Source organism: Sinohyriopsis cumingii, chromosome 19 (assembly GCF_028554795.1).
Source record: "Sinohyriopsis cumingii isolate HCF-2022 chromosome 19, ASM2855479v2, whole genome shotgun sequence".
In the NCBI taxonomy this organism is placed as follows: domain Eukaryota; kingdom Metazoa; phylum Mollusca; class Bivalvia; order Unionida; family Unionidae; genus Sinohyriopsis; species Sinohyriopsis cumingii.
Window position 1 is genome coordinate 27,929,230 of NC_142979.1, and position 20,149 is coordinate 27,949,378.

The following is a 20,149-nucleotide window of genomic DNA, read 5'->3' on the forward strand; positions in this document are numbered from 1 at the left end:
CTAAATGAAAACGATGCGGATCTGATATCCAGTATGTCCCCTTGAGAGACCATGTTGAAAATATTTTGTTATTGCCACTTGTACATGGAAATCAACATGGGGTCTTACTAAAAGACCTCTTAATGATGTTGGTTGTTCATAGGAGAAAATGGTGCTAAATTGAAATCTAGTATGGCCATATCTTGAAAATTTTGTTATAGCCTGTTTCTGATATTAAGGTCATCCATTTTTGGCAGCCATGATAACTCAGATTGTACATCATAGGAATTCCATTCCAAGGGTTACAAGTTCAGACTCAGCACAGGAAAGTCATCTGCTTTGATTGATGTGTCCTTGGCTAAGGCACATGGTTCCTTTTTCCTCTCTGTGATATAGCCAATATGACATTAAAAACTAATAAACTACAGCCATTTTTTAAAGCCATCTGAAGCAACAAGAAGAAAAAGAAATATCTTGAGACACTGGATATGAGACTCAAATGCTGGATATACAGTGTATATCATATATGTATTCTTTGGTCTGCTAGATTTTATCAAATGATGGATATACAGTGCATAACAAATTGGCATTATGTGGTATATCAAGTTTATCCTGCAATAGTGATTGGCAGCTGAGTTCAAAAGTTAAATAAAACCATGTTCTATGTTCCCATGGGAATTGCCAGAAAGTATTTATAGTTATGCAGGTCATGTGCTCCCTCCCACAAGATTGAAAAAAATCCCATTGATCCAAGGATCATATTACTTAGTGTCATGACCAGTGAATAGATTGCAGATACAGTTATCATCAACCAGGTGTATTTTGGAGCCAGGGAACTATTTTCAAAAGATTCATTGATGTCATATAAATTTTTGTTGCGTTTGGAACTCCTCAAGTAATATTATGAAACATAGAGACAGTCACCTTGTATGTTGTACAATCTCTGGATTGCAAGCTGTGAAAATGGAAACAAATTTTATTATCTAGCAAAGGGTTCTCCACATGAAGTAATGACTAAATATTGAATTTATCTAGCATGGGGTCAGGTCTCCTCCGATTATCTGGAGTTGGGTCAGGTCTCCTCCGATTACATGTATCTAGAGTTGGGTCGGGTCTCCTCCAGTTATCTAGAGTGGGGTCAGGTCTCCTCTGACCATCAGGCAGTCCAGTCACTTTATAATTTATCATCATACATTTTAGTTGATATGCAAGTTAAATATAACTGTAGACTTCCTCATTCATTCTATGCATGTCTGTTTTAGACCATCGGAAACATCACATAGCTATCTCTATAGTTATTGGATAACTAGATAGTCATGTATGTTATTATGCATGTATGGTGTGAGTAAAACATGTAACTTGCCATCTCAAAGCATTTTATTTTTCTGCACACTAATGACATATATGCAAGAAAGTGATGTGCTCATATGGCATAATGGTGCATACTAAAGCAAGCTAGAGGGTGTCCCAATTCACCCCACAAAAACTTCAAATGTTTGTCTCATCTTGGAAATGGAATGCAAAGCCATCAGAAGCAAAGAACAAAACCTGTAGAATGATTCAAGATTTTACCATCATGAATCAAACATTAGTGTGTTTCTGTCTGTCATGTGAAAATTTTAAATTCACATTTACTTCATTGCACATCAGCACAATACAGATACATACTTTACAAGATTCTTACCATAGGATGCCTGCCCACACGGCTGACTTGCTTACCAAAAGCTCATGTCACTCATTTCCAAGGTGGTGTGTATGAATTGATGGAAATGTCTTCAGATAATTTCCATTGATAAAGTCACTTTGATTTATTCAAAGTTGGTCTGATTCTGCAAACAGGTCACACACACGTATATGAAACACCAAAAATGAAAAATAGCCAACATTAAAATCTCAAGTTCTTAAACAAAATTGCCAAATTTAATTAGGCAGAAAATTCATTATTTGTTTTAGTATGAATGCATAGAAATATATTGCTATAAAAAACACAGCAGATTCTGATTGTTCCTTGTGTTGTTCTTGAAAAATTTAAAAGACCGACTCCACCAAAGATATTATATATTTTGAGCTGAGAGGGTGAATGTAAAGCAACAAGAGGTGTGCAGCTGTATGAAAGAATTTGGCAGGGAATGATGTGCTCATGCATTTTTGCCTGTGGTCTATTTCATACATTTAGATTGGCTCATATTTCCTGTAATTTGGAGTCTTTATAGACTGTATGCAGTTGATAATGTGTCTGAGAAGTATTTGATCAGTTGTGCTTGATTTTTGGATTGACTGGTGTAGTTGTTTGTTACAGGTCCTGAAACCAGTCATTTAAAAAAAAAAAGGATTTTTTCAAAGACCCACAGCAGCTCTTAAAGAGAAACCCTAAATCAGACCAGATTGGCTGCCATTATGTATCCTTTAGTAAGGCACTTTACTTGCCTTGATACATTGACCTTCAGAGTGTTGCTGTACAATAAAACATCAAGGCGATCATAGAGACCTTAAAATAGAAAACTACTAATACTTGAACTATCGTATATACTCACTAAATAAGTTGAGTCCAACTGCAAACAACATTGATCCAGATCTGCCATAACATAATGTACCTGCGTGTAAGGGTCTGTGTTGTTTATTCTACTGATTACTCCTTACAAATTGTACTGACCCAGATCTTTCAGTGCATAATGTGATAGCACATCTGGGTCTCTGCAGTTTGCTTTGGACTCGTCTTATAAGCAAGTATGTACAGTAACCATCTGTCTTTTTCCACAAGAATTTCATTGAAAGGGTTTTGATTTGATGTTGAATCACAGGAATATTGATATACATTTAACAAAATCAGTTTAATTCTTGCCAGGAATTAAAAAGTTTATTTGAGCTAAATAAATATTGACGTAGAGATATTTTTGTGTCCTTTTGTCTCACTTAACGTTTGCACATGGAGAAACACTTTTTTCTTAATGATGATGGCATTGTTTAAAATAAAATTTTGTGCTCAAACTATTTGTATAGACTTCTGAATCATATACTCTCATTTTGGAGATCCTCCCAGCAGCAGGAAGTGACTCTTATTACAGTTTATTTATTATAACAAGTTTTGGAATCAGATTAATGCCTCTGTGCTTAAACCGTTGCTGCTCTCGGAACATATTGCTTACCACCATCAGTACAGTAGAGACAAATACATTAGTCGTTCTGAAATGGTAATAACATCAAAGCACAGGCAGGATTAATATTACAGTACTCCCAATAGAGTATACTACTTTATAGTGTGACCACAGTATAATGAAGTACATGATACAGTACTCCCTCATTATAATGCTGTCCAGAGAAGCCACAGAGTATATCACCTTATAGTGAGAACACTTTATAATAAAATGTGTGACACAGCACTCCCTCAATATCATGCTGTCGATTGAAGCAGTAGAGTAGACCACCTTATAGTGAGATCACCTTATAATGAAATACATCATATATATAATTTTATTTTACTGTTGTTAAGTGAAATGGGATCCATAACTATGCTCTCCTTATAATGAAAACTGTGCTATATGCAGGATGTTATACAGAGGGAGTGCTGTTCGCACTTGTGCTATTAATTTATTGTTCTTTACCTTGCAGGAGACTGTTTGTTACCTACATCAACTGCAGCAACAACATGCAACAACATTACCCTTAGTGGTGCCTGCACCGCAGTCACCAGCACCACCAGTGATATCACTGCAACAACCAATACCACAACGACCAGCTCAGTGCTGCTTGGTTCCCCAGTCACAACTAACACCACTTCCACCACTACATCCACCAGTATTTGCAGCAAGGTTCATCACAACAGCAGCAGTATCAATAACAATAACAACAACAACAACCATAATACAATCCAGGAACCACCGTCATTTCCTAGGACATCTCCATTACCCGTCAAGAAAAAGCCCCATTCCACCCCACCATTGCCTAAATCTGTCACACAAACACCTAAAACCCAGGGAACTCCTTTGGTAGCATCAAACATCAGACCTAGTAGTAGGCCTAATTCCAGTCATCGAGAGTCCCACAAAACCACCCCTCCCCCTTCCAGAGGTACTTCCAGCAGTAAGAGGGAAGACAGTAGTCGAGAAAGGGAACGTGATCGAGAGCATCAGTCTTTGCCACCAAGTCTGTCAATTACCAAACCATTCTACTTTCCAAGGTAATACATGTGCCATTTAGAAATAAATCTTCTAATAGGCAAAATTGCACTATTCACATTGCTGAATATAACAGAGGTCATAGTACATGCAAATGAGATAACATTTTCACAATTTGTTCTCTAACATGTTTTGTATGTGTATAAAATGTTCACATATTGTCTGGATATTTTCACAAAACATTTTCTGCTGGTTGAAAGTTTTTTGACTGACAGTAATTAGTACTGTATTTGCCAGCCTATAAATCGATGCAGAGTACAAGTCAAATCAGCAAATTTGGTAAACTTTCCATAATTCATCATTATATAAGTCAATGCTCAGTATAAGAAGAGGCCAGATCAACACTTCGGATTGTGTTTTTCACTTCACTCCACACAGCATCGCAAATTTTATCCTCCCTGTAACTCGGTAACCTTTCCAGTCAGGATCATTAAATGTAATTAAAAGTACCTAATTCATTTCGCAAGAGGTATTTTAAATGTATTATGTACTTTTAGCTATATATAATGACGCTGACCCGAAAATTTATTGAGTTACAGATAGGATAAAACCTGTGATGTTGTGTGGAATTAAATTATAATAACTTCTGGTTTCATGAATATTTAAAAGTATCACTGTATGCTATTTCAGATTACCAGCAATAGGGAAATTGCATCATTAATACTAAAATGCATTTTCCAGGAGTGGGGTTGGGGGTTGGGGCTTGAGTGGAAGAGAGATACAGAGAGAAGGATTCATATTTATTCCATCGCATTTTTCTTAATGCACCTTGTGATCAAAATTAAATATGGTCCGATATATGAGAGAGAGATGGTTCAGCTCTTCGTGGATTGCTTTGTTCTTTTTTTAAACTTATTGCTCTCGTGTTGCTGAAGCTTTTGTCAAAGAGAGAAAACATTAATAAATGAAACAGTAAATGTAAACTATGAAAATACATACCATACTCCTTCATGGTTTAAATATTTACAATAGTTATATCCATATAGTCTCCATTAAGTTAAATCTCAAGATTGACCATTTTGCATGCTAATTTTCTTGCATAATGACCTCTTCATTCCCAACAATTAAGATTTTGTTTAAAGTGCATGAACTCTTCTTGTGCTTAGGTGGCAATTGTTTTTGATTTTTGCTCATGCTAGATGTACTTTAAATTGGTGTGGGTTGGGTTTGGTTTGCAACTTCAACAATGTCACTGGCTTAGAAATTTACAATAATAACCACCTGGCATTTCCTTTAACTATATTGTTTGGTGTTCTTAATACCCATGGGCAGCCTCATTTCCCTGTTGGTAGCCTTGCTAATCTTATCTGGTCTTGACCTCAAACAGGTGTTATCTTGGAATGACTGAATACAGCCGTGGCATATTTAATTAGCATGCAAATACCACTACAAAGCCATGTGATTCTTTTAATAATGGAAGTGGAAACAAAAATTAGAAGGCATTGCTTGACTAGTGGTATTAATTGATAATGGAATATGGTACTGCACTTGTACACAAAATCAGTCATCATTTAAGTGAATAATACAGATTTACAATCATGAAGACATCTCTGTCTCTGTCTCTCTCAATGGGGCATACAGATTATTTGATCATTAGGTGCAAGAAGAAAATTGTGATGGAATATGTCTTCATTATTCATCTTCTAACTTGTAAATTCTAACGCACATATTTGTAATTAAATGTAAACAATTTTTATTAAAAACAATATGCATTACTGGTGCATGCTTTTTTAGTGCAATTACATCTGATCTATGTTAATTTTTAATACTGATGATCATGTAATTGTTTAAAATACTCATTGTGGGATCCTGTATTTGTTCATACACGATCTCTTCTCCAAAATGAAATATTTTTTTTTACACATTATTTTTCGTACTCTTTGTGAATTATTTTCCAGACAAAAACTATAAAGTGATTTGGATGACATTATCCATATATAAGTCGATACGGAGTATAATGCAAAGCTAAGATTTTCTGGTCAAAAAGTATTGTCTTATAGGCTGGCAAATATGGTACATGTATTAAATGAACAGTATTTATTGTATGTACACTACATAAATAATCGATAGTTACACAGGGCATAGATTTTTTTTCGCCTGTATAATAAAGTTATCACTGTGGTGGACTGCCATTTGGTGTGTAATTCTGATTGATACAGCTGCTGATTGAATTTGTTGCCTCTTGGGAATTCATTCACAGTCATATCTAGCTGGGTACCACAGAATGTTTTGTAACGCAGTAAACTGCAGCATTTCTGAACATACTGTGATACATGACCAACAATTCAGTGTTCTGGTGCAAGGGCCTGAGACTTCTTATTTTAAAATTTTATCCATCAATCAATAGAAAAAATAGCTTGCTCTCATTCATCTGTTTTTAGGAAGAAAAATACCATATATTTATAAAATATTTCAAAAAGAAAAGAATTGAGATAAAATGTAATAAAATGTCACAGCACATAAGAAATAAGTAACCAGTACCTTATCATAGGTGTCAACCCCTTGAGATGAAAACCTGTACGCCAGACCAATAAAAGCCTTACAAAGACCAAAAAAACTTGCATGAAAATATTTATTCATACATTATATAAGATCAACAGTTTTAAACAAGAAATGCTATACGCAAAGTGTTTTTACACATATTTACATAATTATTTACATTTCTGAAATGTCATTCTTTCTATCTTCTTCCTGCTTAGCAGAGAAGCTTTTGATGGCTGCTCCCTTGTTCACTTCAAAATTTATTGCATGCTGATGTAAACTATTGATGTACAGATACAGTGAACCAGTACTGGTGCATTCTACCAGAATAATATATTGCAGAGAACCAGTAATACTTCACATCTCTCTATGTGTGTGTGTGTGTACTACATATATATATAGACATACACACATATATATATATATATATATATATATATATATATATATATATATATATAGACATACATATATGCATACATATATATATCACCTGATGCCATTGATTTGAGTGTTAATGTGTATCTTATAGTTCGTATTCATTTATTGGTAACTAACTTTTCACTTCCTAAATGTAAGGAAATTCATAGAGCCATATGTGTTTGGTAACTTTATGAATAAAAAGTCTTTTTATGTGAAATTTACCAAATTGTGTGGAGCAGTTTCCTTTGCTTGCTTGTAAGGCATGCCCAAACAAGAAAGTGGTAGTGTTTCGTTTGTCTGCATATCGATCTTTTGGTTAAGTTTCACATTTGGGTCCATTTTTGGGCACTGGTGGGATATACATGTTTTATATATATATTATCTCGTTAAGTGTTTTAAAATTTCTTATGCAGTGAGCAATTATTTAAATTCATGGAAACATGTTTACTCTTTCAGCCATTCACACAGTGTAGTGACCAATTTATACAGTCCTCATATACCACGTTCTCCAGGACTCAACAACCCTCATCTTTCTCTACATTCCACGGCAAGTCACACGCCACCATTTGGAACAGGGTCAACCATTCCCCTACATCCTCCGCCACCTCATCCACAACATAATTCTCACACTATGTTTGCACCACCACTTCCACCTGGCCCTCCTGCAGGGCCCCTTGCATCATCAGCCTTGGGAATACCACCTTCCCATTTAACAGGAGAGTCGCTGATTTCAGGTATGGATGTGAATTAGATCAGGCCAAGACATTTGAGCTATTAATGAATTGTGTGTGTGTGTGTGTCTGTAATATCTATCAATGTATATATGTATCTGTGTGTGTATGTAATGTTTGTATGCGTAGAGATAAAAGTATGTGTGTGTATGTATGAATGTATGTATACTGCTTAACAGCATGCCAGCAAAATACTGGCTATAAAGTACAGATTGAAATGTTCTAAAAATTTAAAAATAAAGAATTGCAAAAAGAGCTTTTAGAGATAAATAGAATGGTGGGGCTGCTTTGAAAAAGATGCTTAAATTATTCAGTTATGCAACAGTATATGAATTCTCATGAAGTTAATTTTGACAGTAATGAGATGGATCGATTCTGTTCATTCATTGCGAATTGTCCTTCCACAGATTTTTATTGTCTAGCCCATATTGGTGTGAAGTGAGGTCAAGCAGTCAATTTTCTACCATTGTTGTTATTGTCATCAGTTAACGTTTTGGCTCAGTTTTCTTTTGTTGCAATGCTTTGATTATGGTCGTGACATGCAGAGCCTGGCCATTTATTTATTATTCTGCACCATGCAGTATTCATGCTACTATACATGATAGCAATTGAAATCTTTATGAAATTCAAAATGGTACAATCTTTGAAAAAAATTACATCAAATCTGTTTTTTTGCTGTTCAGCTCCAGACATGCTGAGAGAAGAGCTTAACAGGCGTTTCTTAGCATCAGCAGAGCGAGCAAGTTCGCTTGAAAGACCAGGTCTTTTCCAAACATCGCCATACATCCGTGCCGAGATGCATCAGCACATGCACCAGCATCAACATAACCACACGCATCAGCATACATACCATGGAGGCCTGTCGATTCCATATTCCTCGTCACTCGTTCCCACTCCTGCACCCCACGTGGTAAGAGAATATGTAACATAATGCAGGCATTTTAACATGCATAAATTAAAACTGTAGCATCCTTTCTCAAAGACAAGGTAAATGTATGACTTGTGTATAAGACTGAGCCTACTACAGACTTCACAGACTGAGGTCTACCATCACATAATGCAGAACAGGGTCTGTTTAGTTGATCAGGAGAAATTAGTAGAACAAACAACATAGACCCTGATATGCTGGTCCATAATGCAACAAGAAAACAGGATCTGTGTTGGTTGCAGTCGAGTTCAACTTCTGAGTGAGTATATATGATAAAATGGCTGTTTCTGTATAAAACAATTGTGGCAAACAAAAAGGATGGAGAAAAAGCATCAGTGTGAGGCTTTGAATTATAATTTTATGAGAAACTATGCAGTGAATTTTATAGTGAGAACATACATTTTGGACAAGTTAGAGTAATGAAATCTAGTCAATCCATGTCAGGTACATGTACAAGTAAAAAGAGTCATAATTGCCTTCACGAAAAGTATCCTCATAAGTGGATGCCATTTCAGACCAATTTCCTTGATATTAAGGGTAAAATAGTGAATTATTGATTCCTAAAATGTTTCTTTGGACAGATGTTTTCTGTATGGAGATTCCTTTGCAGAAAATTGCATTTGATATGCTTGCAGAGAAGTACTTTCTGTTTTGTAATAGTCCTATTTGCAAGCTCGTTTCTTCCTGTGTCAGAATTGTCTTTTATCGTCTTTAATAATCAGCACCACTTCAATCATCTTGTTTCTGTCAGCGTTTGATTTCATCAGGTATTCAGGCCTGAATAACAGCAAATATCCCAAAAATACAATCCTTTTGGTCAGATCTGGAAACTAGCTTGTTTGTTTGATCTGTATCAGGGTATTATATTAGATTCGGTGGAGTTGGTCAGGGAACCAGTGTAACCTTTATAGTAGTACCTAAGATACATTAAACTATGTTTTTTATACAAAATGCCTGTCTGATTAAGTTGCTGCTGGTAGCGTTTTCTATAAATGGCATCCAATGGACGAAAACAATTTGATGTATATTATATTTTATTGCACCTTAATGAAAATTGGTCTGAATTTTGGAAACATTTTGAATGTCTTGAAAGGTCTTGCTAGGGTTGGCAGTTTTGTTAATATCCTTTATTTTGATTGGGTTGTTTGTGTGTGTGTGTGTGTGTGTGTGTGTGTGTATAATTTTCACATAGTTAATCATTATCTGTTGTTTCTTTTCAGTTTGACAAACTTCCAAATTCATCTTTCTACAGACAAAATGTAAGTTTACAGAGAACCATTTTTGTACTTTACAAGCTCATTTAACTGAAATAAAATTTCCCCCAAGTTTTATTGATTGGTTGGTATGGATTTAATGGCATTTTACAGCATATGATAGGCTGTAGAGGGTAGTCACTATATTTGGTGGAGTAAGAAACCAGGAAAATCCCAGCTATACATGGCAATCAGTCTATTTGGGGAAAACCCCAGAAGAACTACAGACCCACAGGGAGTTGCTGGCAAACTTTCTAGCATACACATTATGGCTGAGCCCAAGACTTTAACCCGTGTGGGCAAATGTGAGATGTCAGTGATCTGCAAAGGTGATCAAATTTGACCACTTGGCCACCTGGGCTCTCTCTTCATCCCAGACACTGTGACAGAATATGTAGTCTAGCATGATAATAAAGCAGACAGTAGTAATAGATAAACATTTTACTGATTTGTATGGATCACATGTGAAATGAACACAGATTAAGATTTTGGAGGTGTTTTGTGAATGACACAAAGCACAAACTTGCAATACCAGATTGACTGCTGTGGTGACCTAAATGGTTAGAGCATCGGCCTTGGATTTGGGAAGTTGCAGGTTCGAACCCCAGCCCAGTCATACCAAAAACTTCCAAAAATATTACTAGCAGCTGCCTCAGTTGGCACTTGGCATTAAGAGGTTAGTGTTAATATTGGGTGCCATGGTGTCCGAATAATGTGACTGGGTCAGTACAGGATCTACATCTCTGGCATGATGGTCCAGTGCTAGACATCACTATAAGCTGCCACACTGCAGACAGTATGACTAAAAGTAAGCTACATTAAAAATTTACATCACACAGACACACACAGGCAGAGTCTTAATCTTCAGTATGTTAATGATTTGTTTTATAATGCATTTAATGGCAAAGTGACCAACCCTAATTCAGGTTGCATTTGATTATTTGGGTTTGTTTGAGTGAGTGTTCTCACAGTGATCGAGTGAACTGGTATCATGTTGGTCCCAACAGCGTAATTTAGTTTATTTTGATCAAATATGCTGTCGTAAAACATAGACTGTGCTTATAACAGGAACTGTAAGTTGGCAGTTCAGATTAAATATTTAAAACAAAATTGTTCTGATTAGTTTGAACAATTTAAAAAAATTCTTTATGTGTTTGCAGTCATTGTCTTTCTCAAAAATATTTTTAAAATATTTTTAAATGTTAAACCAATATCCAAAATGTGGCTATTTATTAAATGCTTACACCTTGATGCTTTTCCCTTGTATTACTACAGTAACACGTTGCTCATCTTATTTTGTATTAGCTTATATGTGACATAGTCACACTTAAATGATATGGTAGGAATCCACGAAACCTCACAGGTTTTTGCTTATATTCATTTTTTTGCCGCTATTTCAGCCATTGTCGGGGCTCCCAGGTCCAGGTTATCCCACAGTATCTCCATTGAGGCATCCTGGTGGTCAAGGGATACCGAGCCCCTTAAACTCGGGGATCCCTGGGGCATTTCAGCCAAAGGTAAGGGCCACTACTGCTGCTGACCTTTCATATTACCTTTGCAAAAAAATACAACACATAATGGAGGTGTGTCCGTCCATCGGTCTGTCCAGAGCAAAACTTTAACTATTCAGTGTACTGTATTTCAACCAGGCTTGGTCATACGTCAAGCAAGAAGCAATGAGATGTATTTTGATGTTTCAAATTTTGCATTCATTATTTTTATGTTGCCATGGAAACATAATTTGTACAAGTAGTGTATAAATTTAGAGTACAGAACCACAGGGTACTAGCCTAAATACTATAAAATTTGACTGTGCTGGGCCATATCGTACCACCAGTAGGGTATCTCCGTATCTAGCAGAAACACGAAGGAGTCGTGACTTTCTTGTGTAAAAAAGATAAAAGAGTAGAACGCTCCTGTTTGAGAGCAAGAACAAGTATCCAGCTGTAGCGAGTGCAAACCTGGATTAGGCATCATGAAATAAAGCAACAGATCTGTCTGTGATGAGGACTTAGACTCGTGAGGAGAATTGAAATATTGGCAATGACACTGTTTTTTCGAAAGTCTCTGGGCAAGAAACTTAAGCTCAAGGTCAAAAGCTCAATGTCAGATTTAATACTGAGAGTGTACCAACAGCATCAAAATTATTTGGTCTAGCAGAAGGACCCAAAGTTAAGAGAATCTGAATGTTTCCAGATTGGGGGTTCATTCATATTAAAGTTTAAGGCTCTAAAAGTGGACCTGTTCTTGGGACAAGTTTTGGGAATACAAGTCCTGATCTGTCATCACATCGCTTTGCAACTGGACTGGAAGTACCATATATACTTGCTCATAAGACAAGTTAAACTGCAAACAGGATCCTGAACAATGCGCCTACTGATTAGGGTATGTGTTTGTTCTGCTGATTGCTCCTAACAAATTGCACAGACCCAGATCTGCCGGCACGTTATGTGATGGCAGATCTGGGTGTGTGCAGTTTGCACTTGGACCTATCTTATAAGTGAGTATATATGTTACATTAATTGGATTTGGGCACACTTAATGCACTGGGAGATGCAATAAGATACTGCATTGCAAAAATGAATGCTTTGGTAGCTACACCATTGTTTTATTATGAGATTTTAACATAACAATGTACAGTCAAACCTGTCAACAGTGGCCTTTCATGGGAAAAGGCAAAACTGGCCATTGCACACACATTGTACACAGGTTCATGTTTTAAAATTGGGTTTTGAACAAATACCATTCAACAAGTATCATTATCTTGTGTATTATATTTATTATTATATTACCGTACAATATTGTTTTATGTGTACTGTACAACAAGATTACCGGATCCTGATCACTGACCTAAAATGCGCACAGATCTTAGTCTGTTCATGTTTGTAAAACAGTATCTGGATTAGTCATTTGCTGTGCTTGTGAAGATCAATAGACAGTCAGCTTATGTGAGAAACCTGTGATGAACACAAAATCAAAAGAACCAATCTGTTTTTTTGTGACCCATGAACCAAAAGCTCACCAGCATGTACAGCACATTTTGAATACTGAATGACACCTAACAAAAATGAAAAGGGATACAACTCGTATATCTTCTCAAAGATGGTATTTTTTCAGAGATGCTTTAATTCACAGGCATATCGATGAAGATATCTAACTATACTTGCCCCACTGGTGCAAAATGTGACTTTCATTTTTGATATGATAACACAGCTACATTTCCCACCATCAGGCAAATGAATTGCTTCAACCTTCTACCCTAATGATAAAACCTGGACCATTTCCAATTTGACATGGTGATACCTTTGAGTTGTACTTTCAACATGACTGGAGTACAAGCAAGATATTATATGTGTTTGCACATCGATTCACATGGTATTCCTTTATCTAAACAATGCCTTCCTCATGAAATGAAAGATGGAGCAGTCACTGATGTAGATTTGCGCCAGTGATCACTTGAGGCAGGTAGAAACCATTGGTTGGAAACATCTGGCTGCTGTCTGCAGAAGGCAGGTGACCATTACATGCAGGACATTTATACAGGAAATTTGCCAGGGAAAAATTAGAATGGCAAAGACCCAGATCTGCCAGCACATTATGCAACAGCAGATCAGGGTCTCTGCAGTTTGCAGTTAGACTCATAAGCGAGTATATACTGTAACTTCATCTTTTCTGGCTTACAGCAGGGAGTTTTACCAGTGTTCTGACAATTGTCATTTGAATGGCCTATATTTCTGCACCTGTGGTAAATGATCAGGCATAAAAGGATGTTCAGGGGAATTTAATTGTTTGACCAGAAACAGGTCATATGATTAATTTACCCAGAAATTATTGATTTTTCTTTGCTTGTGAAAAGCTTCAATGGCATCTTTTGACTGGTCTGCAGACTGCATTTTCCATGAATCTTAATGTTTGTTATTACATTTCATACATCAAGAGAATGAAAGATCTAATTTTGGAAAACAGTTTAATTTGAAAATAATATAATTTGGTATTTGTAAAGAGTATATGGCAATTTATATATGTGAAAATTTCATCTTTGGAGCAAAATCACTGGTTTACATGGATGTGGAAAATTGAGGCAGAAAAAAAAACAGAACCAGCAATACGCAATAAATAGTGACCATATATCTGCTTATGTGGTAGAACTGTATCTTCATTATTAACACACAAATCGGACATATTTGAAAGATGGGATTGGTCAGCATGGTCATTCATATCAGTAATGTCAAACAAATTGCAAGATAATATGTCAATAACATACTTGAGATTAGTGCACCCTTTAAGAGAAGTATGTACTAATGTTAAATGTCATACCTATGTTCCCTTATTGGCAGTTGATGTGGCACTAGTGTTACATTAATGCAGTGTCATATCTTTGTTCCCTTGTTATTGACAGATGGTGTTGCACTAGTGTTATTGTCATGTTTCCTATCATACATATGTTTTCTTATTTTGGCAGATGGTGTTGTACCAGTGTTATGTTTACTGTTATCTATGTGGCAGTTGGTGTGGCACGAGAGTTACAGTAATGTTGTGTGTCATATATCATACCTGTGTTCCTTTGTATTGGCAGATGGTGTGACACGAGTTGCAGTAATGTTGTGTGTGATATATCATACATACCTGTGTTCATTTTTATTGGCAGATGGTGTGACACTAGAGTTACAGTAGTGCTATGTGTTATATCTGTGTTTCATTGTATTTTCAGGCCAGGCCTGATTTTTTGAAGGGGTTGTTACTGTCTTCAGAGAGACACAAGTTTGTGTTTGGGATTTTAAGTTGGTGGTTTGAAGTACAGAATCCATTAAAACTGGTTGCCCGTGCTACATTTTATGCCTACTTTATTTTCCAGAATATTGTCATCAGCCTGATCTTAACCAATTTGTACTTGAATTAAAATATTGGATAATCTGTCAGCCTTTGTGCTTGTTGTTCTATTTCCTACAGTGCTGACAAGAAGTTGAATAATGTAGGGAGCCTATTAGAGACAGGTGTACTGAACATAAGCTGCTCTGAGTAGACCATTTATGTGGCTTCTGGATTGAGGTCTCTATAATACAGTTCACTATCTATTAATCAGACCCATCAGTAGTCATGTTTTTTATCCAGGTATTTACATGTCTAAATGACTGATTATTCTGAATAATATTTGTTGGACTGATAAAATAGTCTTTAAATGTGGCATCTGTATCATTGATGTTTTACTATAGATCTTCATGAGTATTAATATACTACAGTATTTTGTATATACTTATGACCCGTATAGAGTTCGTAAAATGGTTGTCAGTAACCGTATCGGTCTTTGCCATCTATTTTGCAAGTCACTTTTTGACTTTCAATGCAACTGGGTGACCACTAACATTGTTTTCAAATGGCAGTGTACCTTTTGCTGTGTTTAAAAATGAATTACTGCAAATTGCTTCCCTAGTGGACAAAGAGACTTCCTTTGGATACAAGCCTAACAATACTATACAGTTCTGTTTGCCAATAGTAAGCATGGTTAACACCCTGCTGCCATGTTGTCTAATGTTGATTCCCAACTGAGGTGCACAGGTTCCAACCTCCCAGCTGATTTCCAATTAATCAGTTAATAGCTATATCAGTAATTTTCCTGAATATTTTAAAACTATTTGTCTTTATTTATTATCAATGAACTTTTTAAAACTACAATTACAACACGGGTGACATGAGCATGTGGTCATTAAGAGTGGTCACCCCATCTGGGTTGCACCATCGTTTGGTTTCTTTTCTTGGGTGGAATGAATTTACGTTACAAAGTCCTTGAACTTTAATGGGATGACTGGAATGCATAGTTCCTGTGTTGACGAGGAAATGGTGTAAAATTATTCATGCCCATGTAAGAGTACTCGATGCATTTTTAAGAATATTTGCAAACATTTTTAGATGCAGTACCAGTGACCATGCCATTTGAAAACAACTTTAGTGCAGTTTTAAATGTGATTTAGTCGCAGTGATGTTGTTTCCATTGCTTTCTTGCATTTATTCTTGCATATATTCTTATAGAAGTCATCATCAGCTGGTGTCTCTCTGGAGGCAGTTCAACCAGGGTTAAGGAACTACCCCTGGCACTGGGAAATAATAGCCTCCTAATGCAGGTGTTTGCTTCATGAAAATGTATTTCCACAATAATTTGGTTGACAGGGCCATAAAAAGACAGTTATTTAAGCCAATTGGTTGTCTGACACTGGTGACATTTGAGACAGGTTTGAATCCGTAGTATTATGATTCCCATGAAATTTTGTTATATTGAGCCAGCTGTCGAGAAAAATAAATTCTGCACTAAATCAGTTCCATAAGTTATATAAACAGGATAATTGGATAAATCGTCTAATGAGACCAGTCAGTGTAACTCTTCTTACCCCATTATTATGCATGTCCATACTTATTCTGTCTCAATCTTTTCCTGTCCCATAATATTTTCTTATGGCTGCTAATTACATGAATTATTTAGGAGTTAGAGTTAGAAAGGTTTATATGAATACATCTTCATTTGGGGTTTGCCAGTAATGTGTCTTTTGTGTTTCCTTTAACTACATTTCAGTACACACTTCAATATGTTTCAGTTTTTAAAAAGCACTTGACCATGATCACAACCAGAAATTTAGCTACACACAGGAAGATATTTTCTTTTTCAAAAACCATACAAATATATATATATACCAATATTGAATGAAACGAATCCATAGGATTCTTTTCTGTTCTTCCCAATGAAAGATTGGCATAGGACAAGATGGGAGGAAATTTGTCCTCTGGCACCATTTTGCAATAGTTTAATCCCTAGAAACACCTTTCTCCAACATATATGCATGTTACAAGTCCAGCTGCACCAACCCAAATCTGTTGTTGCATAGTGCTCAGGCAGATCTTGGTCTTTGCAGTTTGCTCTGAGAATTTAATAGAACAAAAAATATAGGCCCCTGATCTGCCTGTGTATTATGTGATGGCAGATCCAGGTTGATGTTCTTTGCAGTTAGTCTTTGCTTACAAACAAGTATATACAGTAATTCAACCACCTTTAGCAAGCAACATAAATAAGGAAGACCTATTTTTGAAAATATTTCATCACAGAACAAGAGCTGAATGAATAAATAATGCTTACCATGTTTTTGACACTTGCATTCTTAAGATATGTTCCTAGCTTCGAGAAGGTTGCATGAACTAAATGCTGCAGTTTGAAGTGCATGAAAGACTTGCCTATCCAGAATTTGTGAACTATTGCAATACAATGTTCTTCTGTATGCAGGGGACAACTAGCGGCAGATGTGAAGCACTCGCATCAGTTATACTTCTTATTACCATCTTTCCCTTCCAGTGTATGTTTGTCCTTTTCCCTTCCAGAGCTTATCCAGTCTGCAACATCATCCATCCAATCAGTTAATGCTGCCGTTACGAGATCGCGACAAGTCAGCGTCGACCTTGACACACCCTACCTCATTGACAGGCAGTTCAGTCCCGCACACTTCTCTCCCTCCACAGAAAGTTAGTCCAACCTCAAGCATTTTTTAAATAAAATAATACATTCATTGCCTGTCAGTTTCATATTTCTGCCTGTCAGTGACAGAATTTGTTTTTGTTCCATGTCTTATATTTTTTTAATATTTAAACTTTGTAACCCTCATGTCATGTGATGCAGGGTTCCGAGTGCACACATGCACAATGCACTGTGCTTTGGGCTTGTGCTTCTACCAAGTTTGTCAAAGGGTACATTGTAATAAAATGTTTTTATTTATCTATATTAATAAAATCTTTATATTTCAGCCAATAACACAGTTACTTTATAAAAACTAGTCTCCCATGGGGACAGGCATTATATTATGTTCAGGTTTTTAAATACGATATTATTTTGTGCATACAAACTTCTAAGTGAAAGAAAAATGGACAAAGTAATTTGAAAACTATTATAACTGCATTTATGCATGCAGATACATTTTGGAACTTTTTTCAAGGTTTATGCTGGACAGATCTCAATGTTCTTGTACTTTAAAATGTTACTCTCTTCTGTGCAGCATATCAAAATTATGCAACATTTTCTGCTGGACACTGTTATAGTTTGGTTGGTGTAATAGACCGATCTGCAGTGTGGAAGGTTGGAAGAAAAGTGAGTCCTAAAAAAATTGAAACTGCTCCTTTTTTTGGTTCATAGCAACTCTTTACCAGAAAATTTACCCATCCCACAATCCCCTCTTTTCACAGACCATTGTTGTATCACTGATGACCTGTTCAGCTCATTAACCCCTGGAGGTTTTTGTCATTTTCGTCCGACATGCAAGCAGGACACACATTCTGGGGCTATTTCTGAATACATCCTAATAAATAGACTTCCAAGAGATTTCTGGTTAACCTAATGCCTAGTTGTGTTAGAAACTTTGTAAAACATTGGCAGTTTTGCTTGTGCATGAGCAGAAGGGTAAACATTGGGGTTTTTTTTTTTCCTTTACAGACCCATCATTTTCAAATCCAGACCACTTTTTCCAAACACACATCTTATCCTACTTTTTGCAAAGGTTTGCCTGTCTGCGTGCAGCTCAGACTAGTCGGTCTTAGATCTGAAGCCAAAAATTCTAAAATCTGGACACAAAATTAAATCCGACCATGGGCGAATTTTGGGTGGAAAATAATTGGGTAAAAAAATTATGCTTCTCCCTCTATATTTTGTAGTGCAAGAAGAAAGTCCAGATTTTTGGTATCACTGTAGAGCTATATCTGTATACCTTTCCATAATACACCCACTTTAGCGTATCTTAAACGACCTTGACACTACAGAGCTTAGATGTAGGCTACTATCTTCTGATGCATTAACAAGGTGCTAGTGGTTAATGAGTTCATGCATAAATGATTGGCCCATGTTTTGTCATCCACCCTGGGTAAGGCTTTGGCCGTCATTTGTAAGATGAGGCAAGCATGATTAGAATTGTGTAGCCCATTCCATTTAGGCCAGTAAGGTTTAAATTGAGTTTTGTCCTTCATTTAATTATCACAACTTGATATTATCATGACATCTGTCTTTGCAACAGGATTTAAATAGTTCCCTTGAAGCAGTGTTTCTTGTCAGCTCTGTAGATGCTGATTTAAGAAAGATAGTATGTGCTTTGAAAGGGATTTTGCTTTATTTATGTTTAAGAATGCAAACCTTAATTTAGTCTGTTTATTTTTGGTCATGTAAAACTAAAGTCTTTTGTTGCCCTTTGCAAAAGAATCCATAATTTTCATGTGAAGATCACAATTGCTCTTTTGTAAATGTTTCCTCTCCTCCCTTCTTTTTGCGGATATTTTTCTGTTTTAATATATCCAATGGTTAAAGCAGATTATTTTTAAGAAGAATAAGGGTTTTGCAAGAAAACTAGTTTTTTTTAAATAATAGTGTAACAAATAATTCCTTTTATCAAAAATTTCTTTTGCACAGGAGTTATTTTATTTTTGACACAAATTCCCATCCTGTGGTCCCAGGGATATTGAATAGGCGAAGTGTCATAGGAAGCAACTAATGGAAGAAATCCTTTTACCCAGAGATGCCTCCCATGACAGTGTTCTAGCTGAATAGGATTAGGATTTTTATTTTATATACACACACACATACACACACACACACACATGTAACATTGTATTTTTAACTATTTAAGGATTTTTTTGCCTGTGTCTTTTGGTGATACCTTGGTCTGTAATAAATAGCCTGGATTGTGATCTCCCATTAAACCCTACATGTACATACAGTTCATACTCATAACAGTAGTTTAATTTGACACTTGTATAGGTAAATATTTTCAGAGAAAAAATATAATAATGGTATATTTTTGTCCAGAGTCCTTTAGTGATCAATTTACATATTATAGTTTGGGTGTCAATCAGTAAAGTTGTCAGTTTTATTCATTTACAGGGATTCTTTAGATTGGAATAGAAAGTGTTCATTTGTGTGCTTGCAAGCTTTCTGTCATACTGTACTGCTTTGAAAACCTTTCAGCTTCTTGGAGTCGGGTTTACCAATAAGCTTTCTTTTAGTCTTCACGACAAGCATCATTTTGTTTGTTGCACATTTGTGTTACTAACCTTACAATGGTGCATGTGTACTTTAAATGCATTATGTATTTTTAGACATGAAAATTGTCACTAGGTCTTCTTGATGTTTTCATTGAAGAATGTCATATTGATCTATTGCAA

General features: G+C 36.0%; 1 protein-coding gene across 2 annotated transcripts in view; it reads left to right on the forward strand.

Moving 5' to 3' along the window:
* The window catches only part of LOC149775332 (uncharacterized), a 283,479-nt gene that overhangs the window by 244,477 nt on the left and 18,853 nt on the right, over nt 1-20,149 (forward strand). The window contains exons 7-12 of one of the 2 annotated variants that reach the window (XM_089944066.1): nt 3,589-4,156; nt 7,515-7,792; nt 8,473-8,699; nt 9,938-9,976; nt 11,371-11,487; nt 17,333-17,473. In XM_089944066.1, the coding sequence (XP_089800192.1) occupies nt 3,589-4,156; nt 7,515-7,792; nt 8,473-8,699; nt 9,938-9,976; nt 11,371-11,487; nt 17,333-17,473 (1,370 nt within the window). The remainder of the gene's footprint in view (nt 1-3,588; nt 4,157-7,514; nt 7,793-8,472; nt 8,700-9,937; nt 9,977-11,370; nt 11,488-17,332; nt 17,474-20,149) is intronic. The other variant, XM_089944067.1, reaches the window with a different exon arrangement.